This window comes from Trachypithecus francoisi, unplaced genomic scaffold, assembly GCF_009764315.1.
Source record: "Trachypithecus francoisi isolate TF-2019V2 unplaced genomic scaffold, Tfra_2.0 Lachesis_group3, whole genome shotgun sequence".
NCBI lineage: Eukaryota > Metazoa > Chordata > Mammalia > Primates > Cercopithecidae > Trachypithecus > Trachypithecus francoisi.
In genome coordinates this window covers 86,806,091-86,815,795 of record NW_022681468.1, presented here as the reverse complement: position 1 = coordinate 86,815,795, position 9,705 = coordinate 86,806,091, and the positions used below count along the sequence as shown (strand labels likewise).

The 9,705-nt window shown below is 36.8% G+C and overlaps 1 protein-coding gene across 1 annotated transcript; it reads left to right on the top strand.

The window, feature by feature from the left end:
- Positions 1 to 4,749: 4,749 nt before the first annotated feature.
- Positions 4,750 to 6,016, top strand: LOC117070108 (olfactory receptor 4F6-like). The gene is made up of 2 exons (XM_033188801.1): positions 4,750 to 5,038; positions 5,349 to 6,016. Exons 1-2 carry the CDS (start codon positions 4,750 to 4,752, stop codon positions 6,014 to 6,016), a joined length of 957 nt encoding a protein of 318 aa, XP_033044692.1.
- The last annotated feature ends 3,689 nt before the right edge of the window (positions 6,017 to 9,705 follow it).

Genomic DNA, 9,705 nt, shown 5'->3' with positions numbered 1-9,705 from the left:
GAAAGATTTTTGCTATGTAAATAATTTTTAATTGCCACATTTTTCTGTCTTTACAATATTTTTAGGATACATCTCCTTTGTCTTCTGTCTGGATTTTGAATTAGAGTTAGACATATTTTCTCTACTTGCAGATTATAGAGGAATTTACTTAGGTTTCTTCTAATTCCTGTTTGTTCATTTAAAAAGTCTTTAGGGCCAGGTGCGGTGGCTCAAGCCTGTAATCCCAGCACTTTGGGAGGCCGAGACGGGTGGATCACGAGGTCAGGAGATCGAGACCATCCTGGCTAACACGGTGAAACCCCGTCTCTACTAAAAAATACAAAAAAAAAAAAAAAAAAAAAAAAAAAAACTAGCCGGGCAAGGTGGCGGGCGCCTGTAGTCCCAGCTACTCGGGAGGCTGAGGCAGGAGAATGGCGTAAACCCGGGAGGTGGAGCTTGCAGTGAGCTGAGATCCGGCCACTGCACTCCAGCCTGGGCGACAGAGCGAGACTCCGTCTCAAAAAAAAAAGAAAGAAAGAAGGAAAAAAAAAGTCTTTAGACTTCTGCATCCTTTGGAATTTATTTTGGTATAGTGCCAGAAGTTGGTTTAATTTAACCCTTTCTACATATAGTTCTCTAGCATCCTCAGGTCATTTATTAAAATGTCCGTATCAACTGATATGAGAGGTTGTCTTTATTGAATACTACATTTCCACTGGATATTTGGGATATTTCTGCATTTTCTATTTGGTCCCAGTAATCCATTTGTTTATTCCTGTAATTTTAAAAAACGTTGTAGGAGTCTTTAAAATATTTTATTATCTGTTAAGGCTTCCTTCCTCTTCTTCCACTCCATCGAACTCTCTTTTCAGGTTTTCACAGCTCTTACTTGTTCTTTCAAATGAAATTTATAATCAATTTAGCGCCTCAATGAAACTTGATGATACTTTAATGGAATGGTGCTAAGTTTAGAGATTAACCTAGGGAAAATTCACATCTTTGTATTTTTCTTTTAATTCTTGCTTTTTTGTGTGTCTTTTTTCCAAAGTGTTTCCCACTTTAAAATTTTATGTTTAAATCTCAGACTTTTCTAGTTTCCTCCCATCCCTAACTGTCCTCCAAAGGTTTGGAGGAAATATTAAATTCAAATATTAGTGCTCTGGCACTATCTAGAGAGGATGACTTCATAAAATAAACTCTTTGGAGTATTCTTTCTTTGTATTTTTAAAATAAAAATTGACAGATAAAAATTTTCTATTCAAAAATTATAAGAGGTTATTTAGATATCCAGTTCCTTTTCCCAGAGGTAAGCATTGTTATATTTTTATTTTTTATTCTTTATATTTGGTTGCTCGTGCATATATAAAATATTATGTCTTGTCCTTTCATTTTAAAAAATATAACTGATTTCCTCCTTTCCGGAGGCATTTCATATCTGTAGAAAGATAGATTTCCCAAGCTTTTCTTATTGTTTCAAATTATTCTGTTATATATTCTATAATTTATTTAGCTAATTCTTCATTGATGAACATTTTCTCCAATCTTGTATAATTACAAATATCTTAAAAATTATTATTTTGTCTAACAAAACGCATACGAGGTCACTAACACCATCTGACAGAGTCCATTTTCAAGTTTTCTCAGTTTTTACAAGGATTTTTTATAGCTTTTATTTTTGCCTTTGATACATCTATGAACAGTTATTTCATGTTTTAGATTTCTTCCCCTCTATTCCTCTTTTTAAATTTAATTCAAGTTTTCTTAGATTGTGATTAGAGTATGTTATTTGTACTATTTCCAATTTTTGAGATTTCTGGTGGTATATGGTCACATATATGGTCTCCGTGGACATTTGAGAAAAAAGAATAATCTGTTTTTGGTTTCAGAGTATGATGTTACTTAGATTTACATTATTACTTATGTGCTTTAGGTATTTTATATTAGTCTTATGTGTTTGATCTCTTTTTCCCTCTGTTTGTGATTCATTTATAGCTTTCTCTGTTGGCTTGCCAGGATTCTGGGTGACAATTCCCTTGGATAAATGAACTTATATTGGTGATCCGAAGTCTCCGCAGTGTCATTTGGTCAGTACCACCTGTGTGCCAATTAGCCATATCTTTCACAGTAATAGCATTTTTATAGTTTGTGCATGAAGCAATGGTAGTTCTAACCACAGTTGAATATGGTTAAATCCTTGGAAATAGACACACCTTTGGTCTTTAAATAAGTACATTGGTGGCAAATATAGAAATGGCTTAGGGGCATTGGCTGACAGTGCTCAAGTCCCCAAGGGCTGGTACTGAATAGATGTTTCTGATGACAGGTTTGTTTTGTATAGAAATTAATTAAATATACCTTATACAAAGGAAGCAGCTTCGATTGAATCAATACAAATGAGCAAGAATCAATACAAATGAGAATAAAAAGGACATCAAATCAGAATCTAAAATTACTTTTCTTTCTTTCTTTCTTTTTTTTTTAAAGACCTCATTGCTATCTGAAGTTGAAATCCAAAACAGGGAGTTAGCATGGCTATGAGGCAATCTTGTAAGTGGGAATAGAATCTGATTTGCTTTAGTTCTGGGCTTTATTTTATTTCTTGACATGCAGACAGAGCACCTTTATTTTCCTCATTCATTATATTATAGTAGAAACTGAGTCTCTTATGGAAAGCTGAAGGATTTTATGTGGATCAAAATAATAGCAGTCAGGAAACTCAACCAGGATCCTCTGAGCTGCAGGTATTATACCAATTCACCTTCTGCTACTATGTTTATTTAAAAAACCAGGCTAAATTATGGATGCATTTGCAGTACCTTAAGAAACCCAGATGCTGTGAATACTTAAGGAGAAAGCTATCTCCTTCTCTTTCACTTAGATCTACCTAGGGTGCTGAGGATAGAACATGGGACATTCAGAAATGGACTAAGATATATCATACAATCAGAAAACCATGAGGAAGAAACAGTTTTCTCTCCATACTGGCTGAGAGGTAGACTAGAGTATCAATCTCATTTCTCCCTCTTATGTTCTATCTTGTTGCTTCTCCACTCTTGGTCGTGATTTCCCTAAATGTAAAAAGGAGCCTATAATACCAACTTTCACAGTTTTTGTAGATATCAAACAAAATAGTGTATATGAAGCAGTCGTTGTTGTGTCTTGCACATGGTGGCCACTGTTTTTGTTTTACCTTGGTTATCATTATTTCCCCAGAAAGCTCATCAAACAATGCTCCAGACTGGGAGATATTCCCTGATAATGTCTAAGTAATTCTTTAAGCTCAGACATGAAGCTGTGTATTGAAATAAATTAGATCCATCTCTTAAAGTGCAGCATAGATTCTGTTTCCTTTCTGAAGACAGCTCTGATCACACTGGCTCAGGAGTATCTTTTCTACTTCAACAATTTTATGATCATATTATATTTGAAATTTTTACACAATATATTTTTTATTGTTCATATTGTATGTGCTCAGATTTAAAATCCTTAACAATAGTAAATATTTTAATACTTCTATAAGTAAATAGTGCCCATTGTGCATGGGAAGCATCTAGTAAATATTTATTGATTGATTACAAATGGTTATGATAAAGGGCAAAATAAATGATACAGCGGATTTATATCTGCTATTTAGCAGATTATAGATTTATATAACATGCTAATTGAGTCAAAAAGGAAATTAGATAAGAGGGAGATTACTGTGAAGAGACAGTCTTGTATGGGATATGTGACTTACAACCAACCACAAACAAGGGAAAGAAATAGTGAATATGGGAGCTACCCAATGCAGAAAATACCGTCATTATGGTGAACTTTATTACATACCGGGATAGCATAGGATTATAAAATAATAGTAATTGCAGACTTGGAAGGATTGTCTCCACCCCTTTATTTTATAAATAGTACAACTGAGTTGAAAAAGTGTCTCAAATGTAGAGGGAATGGGAGGAAGAACTTGGTCAAATTTCCATGAGCTTAGGGCTAGGACTTGATCATACTTTTCTGATTCCAAGTGTAATGTCTTTCCACCATGAAAAGTTAGCACGGCCAATGAATTTTAGATATCAATTATGTGGAATTGTTTTTGCTATGTTGCATGAGCTCTATTCATGTGTAGATCCTGCAGTGTACATCTCTTTCCTGGCCTTGTCCTTCACCATATGCTGCCACTGCTCAGGCTTTGTGATCACCTCCACTCCCTGGGCTGGGCTACAAAGGTAGGATAATTTTAGGGTTTCTACATTATTTTCTCTCCTTATAAGGAAAAGGTGAATATAATCTGATTATAATAGCATGAGGCTGAACGTGAGAGAGTATGAATAACAGTAATATATTGCACATGGAAGAAATAAAAAAGGTAAGAAAAATAAAGGTCATCAGAAATTGCTTGAGGTTTGGGGAGAACTATGGCCAGGAATAACAAACGGTGAGGGAGAAATCAATGAGTTCATCTTCATTTCCTCTTTTTTCCCCTCATGTTATTCCAGTGCATTTAGCATTTGTTTTTGCCTGATCTTCTTTTATCACAACCTGTAGATTGTTAGGGAGTCTAGGAAATTGGAAGCAGTGCTTTGTGACAGTGAGTTACTGCCTATTTTCTGCAACTACAGTTTAAGGGGGTTATATAGAGATGTTTTGGCTCTGTGAGTTAAAGCAATATTTTTTCCTTACAGTTTGAAACTCATGCAATCAGAGACTCCCCACAAAGTTTGATTTTCTCTTTACTCTCCTTTTCAGGTAATGTTAGAGTCAGCTCTGCTCACAGAGGCAATGGATGGAGCCAACCTTTCTGTGGTGTCTGAGTTTGTGTTCCTGGGACTCTCTAACTCATGGGTGATCCAGCTTCATCTTTTCCTCTTTTCCTCTGCGTTCTACATGGCAAGTCTGGTGAGAAACCTCCTCATTGTGTTCTCTGTAACTTCTGACTCTAACTTACACTCACCTATGTATTTCCTGCTGGCCAACCTCTCCTTTCTTGACCTGGGAGTTTGCTCTATTGCAGCCCCCAAAATAATTTATGCCCTTTTTAGAAAACGCAAAGCCATCTCTTTTGGGGGCTGTATAACTCAGATCTTCTTTTTTTTTTTTTTTTTTTTTTTTTAGACGGAGTCTCGCTCTGTCGCCCAGGCTGGAGTGGAGTGGCCGGATCTCAGCTCACTGCAAGCTCCGCCCCCTGGGTTTACGCCATTCTCCTGCCTCAGCCTCCCGAGTAGCTGGGACTACAGGCGCCCGCCACCTCGCCCGGCTAGTTTTTTGTATTTTTAGTAGAGACGGGGTTTCAGGATGTCTCGATGTGTTAGCCAGGATGGTCTCGATCTCCTGACCTCGTGATCCGCCCGTCTCGGCCTCCCAAAGTGCTGAGATTACAGGCTTGAGCCACCGCGCCCAGCCAACTCAGATCTTCTTTATTCATGCTGTTGGGGGCACGGAGATGGTGCTGCTCATAGCCATGGCCTTTGACCAATATGTGGCCATATGTACGCACCTACACTACCTGACCATCATGAACCCACGAATATGTGTTTTAATTTTGGCTGCTGTCTGGATCCTTGGCCTCATTCACTCAGTGGCCAAACTGGCTTTTGTCATAGACTTGCCCTTCTGTGGCCCTAATGTATTGGACAGCTTTTACTGTGATCTCCCTCAGCTCATTAAACTTGCTTGTACAGAGACCAATAGACTGGAGTTCATGGGCACAGCCAACAGTGGACTCATCTCTGTGGGGTCTTTCTCCATATTAATTATTTCTTACATCTTCATTCTGGTCACTGCTCAGAAACACTCTTCAGGTGGTTTATCCAAGGCCGTCTCTACTTTGTCAGCTCTTGTCTCTGTGGTTGTTTTAGTTTTTGGACCACTGATTTTCTTTTACATCTGGCCCTTCCCCTCATCACATTTGGACAAATTTCTTGCTATCTTTGATGCAATTCTCACTCCTTTTCTGAATCCAGTCATCTATACGTTGAGGAACAAGGAGATGAAGGCAGCAATGAAGAAACTTTGCCATCAACTTGTGAGTTACAGGAAGATGTCCTAGCTATTCTAAAGATAAACAACAATGTAGCTCTGCACTTGAAGACAATGGAAAAAATAAAGTCAATGAAATTTATATCTCAATTACTTTTGTGTACTAGGTTACATTTAGGCATTTACCATGTTATTGTGTATCTCTAGTACTCTAATCAATAACGATAAAGGGAGCTAATGTTGGAGGCTTCTGTGTTTCAGACCCTATGCTGGATGTTTAATAGAAATCATTTAATATTCATGACAAATCTGTGCAGTGAGTATTTTTACCTCAATAATATTTTTTATAAGTTAAGACATGCTGTCTGCTCATTGTCTTTGTAATTACTATGTGAAATGTTTCAAACCTAAGCTATTTTTCACCGAATTTCCCACTTTCATTAATCTTCTCTCTCAAAAGGTGCCAGAGGATGTGTTCAATAATTCAGTGTTGGAAGTTAGTGTATTATTCCTCTTCACTGTTATACTTTCCCTGTTTTGAATTGCTTAATGTCCTTTTCTCAAACTACCTACCAAACTGTCATAATGCCTAATTGCTTTCATTTCACTCACTCTTGCTTTAGTATCTGCTTGCTTCCTGTATCCTTTGGCTACTTAGAGAACTGTTGCTTATATAATAGAAGTATGGAAATTTAGAACTGGAATTTGAGAGATCATTTGTTCCAACCTATTATTTTATAGATGATTATATTCAGACACAGATGTTAGATGATAGATTTGAAATGAGAATTTGGTTTCCTCACTTTTAGATTAAAAAAAAATTTAAGCTCACTTATTGATTTAGATTCTTGAGCTTTCCACTAACAAACTGTACCTCTGCCCTTCTATTGCCTTTTTATTTCTGACCCCAGTGAGCAGAAGAGACACCAGTGAGTTCATTATTCTTTCTTTTTTAAAAAAATTTCAACTTTTAATTTTAGATTCAGTGGTACCTTTGCAGGTTGTTACATGGGTATATTGTGTGAAGTGTGTGATACAATTGATCCTATAACCCAGCTAGTGAGCATGACACTATTTTCATTGTCACCGATTTCATACAGTTATTTGTTGTTTCCAAGTTCCTTCTTTATTTGTAACCCAACAAGAAATTTCTTGAACCAGGTTCTGGTTATTTTTCAAAATGCATGATTATATCATCACTCATATCTGGTTTCATCCATGGCTTTTATTTGTGTCACTTACTTAAAAAATCCATAATTAAACAGTATTCCTCTGTCTATATTGCTTTTCTACTCTACTGAACACTCCAAAGAGCATTTGCCATCACCTTTCTTTCTTTCTTTTGTTTTTTGAGAAAGGGTCTTGCTCTGTTGCCCAGGCTGGAGTGCAGTGGCGATCACGACTCCATCTCCCAGTGGCAATCGTGACTCAAGTGATTCTCCCACCTCAACCTCCAGAGTAGCTGGGACCACAGGTGTGGGCCACCACACTCAGCTAATTTTTTTATTTTTTGTAGAGATGAGGTCTTAAACTTCTGGGCTCAAGCTATCCTCCCACCTCCACCTCCCAAAGTGCTGGGATTATAGGCATGAGCCATTGCGCCCAGCCTACCATCACTTTTCTTACTGCTACCAAATCTAGCAGTTATCTTAAATAAGCTTAAAGAATTTCAGGCATGAATATTACTCTTTTTTTTTGTTTTGTTTTAGAGGATTATAGCTTCCTTGAGTGAAATATTGGGGACCTTAGAACTTTTGGGACCCCAAAATAATATAAGCCACAGACAAAGTCTTTCTGTTCTATAAACAAACTTTTTGATTTATAAATGAGTAACTATGACAATATTACACTAATACCTACTCACTTTAAAGATTCTTTAAAATGTCACATGTATATATCCCTGTAAGTTAGTGATTTTTGGTAGAACCTTGTAATGAATCCATCTTCTTAAAGAACTGACTATTTCAGGATTCTTTAGAAAGTTATTTTACTCTTTTATATTCACTTTTTTTCTTTTTAAATTTTGGACTTCTTTAAAACTGTTAATTCGTTTATAAAACATTTGTTAGGACAAACATATGCTAAGACATTAACTTAACCAAGTGAGAGATGTTTCTTTTTAGTAAAATTAACTGTTGACCAAGGGTTGTCTAATTGAACAGTTATGATGTGCCAGGTACTATCCTTAGTTGTTTGCATACCTTAACTCATTTAATTTTCACAGCAACTGGGTAGGTAATATTCTCATTCTTCTTTTACAGATGAGGTAACTAATGCACAGAAAGATTCAGTAACTATCCCAGGGGGACACAGCTGGTAAGCAGTGGAGCTGTGACATAAATTCAAGCAGCTCCTGCTGCAACATCCTTGCTCCTAATCACCACACTCCACTACCTCCCAAGATAGGTCAAAGACCCTCTCTCCTGAACTGCGAAAATCTGAACACATTTTTCCTTTCCATACTTACTAGCATAAAATGGTAACATAAAATATGCATCAACTCAATAAAATATAATGCTATTCAAGATTTGTGTTCTGTCATTTAGATGTATCATTAAAATATCCGTATATTTACTATTGAAAGGAGTTAAGATTCAGAAGCAGCTTAGGTACTGAAATAATTTTATAACTTTATCATATTCAAATACAATTTTGCATAAGTGAAATACAATGCACCGTCTGTACTTTGGAGATACTTAATCCATGATAGAGTAATTTTGTTGCAGGAAACGAACGAAGCCTCAGGAACACCTCATGCGGTTCCTTCACTCTCACGGAACAAGAGAGTTTGCATTAGTCCAGGCAGAGGATAAGCCAATTTTAATGACTGTCTAACTGACAGTTGGAAATGACTGAACAAATGATACACTGCTTCTTGATTCTATACCATTAGACATGTCCAAAGGACTCCAAAAAGAGCTTAAAGAAAAAACACTAAACTTCAAGCACAGCTCTTTCTAGTGTATACAAAACGCTTCCTCCTTAGCTAGTATATTTAATCAGTAGGGCTTCTCTCCTCCTTCCAGCTACCGTCTATTACGTGCTGTGTGCCAGACACTATCTAATTTATACATAAAAATTATATGGAGCAGGCGTTGTTATGTCCTCATTTAGAAAAGAAAATCTGGAGAGGTAAAACGATTTGCTATCACTTTGCCCAGAGTTTCCCTGTTACATCTTTTAGGTGCTGTGTAGAGTAGGATCCGAGACATAGTCATCCCTGTGCTAATGTCAGCCTGTTTGCAGCAGCAAAACCCAGATCTGTGGTGATGTGGCATGAATCCTGCCATTGGGTAATTTTAAAGACCTTGCGTAACTTCAAAGACCTTGCATACTACTCCTAATCTGAGGATGAAGCTATTCTGTTCCAACTCCAGTGCTAGAATCATAACATTGCTTCTTATGGAAAGTAAAATTTAAGAACTGTGTCTCAGGCTAAATAAACAGAATCTAGGATACCTTTATAGACTATCTATGATAGGTTGTCAGGTGAGCTTTTATTTTATAACTGTCTAGGGAGGAGGCAGGGACAGAAACAGAGACAGGGATGATTGGCAGAGACCTCGGGGAAGAGACAGTGATTTGGCAGCCTTGCATGGGAAGGCCCTCTTGTATTATGCCTCAGTTTTTGTTATGCCTTATGTATTCTCAGATTTCCAAAGGAGCTTAAAGCTTCTCTACACTCTACAATCATTTTTGGTGGTGAGATTTTCTTTAGTATCCATTTCTGAGTGCTTATCACAATAAACTATCAAAATA

Excerpts from the sequence above, each read along its gene's own strand:
- LOC117070108 (XM_033188801.1), top strand. The coding sequence starts at position 4,750 with ATGGATGGAGCCAACCTTTCTGTGGTGTCTGAGTTTGTGTTCCTGGGA. Across the intron at positions 5,039-5,348 it reads AGCCATCTCTTTTGGGGGCT|GCTTGAGCCACCGCGCCCAG; the intron begins GTATAACTCAGA and ends CTGAGATTACAG.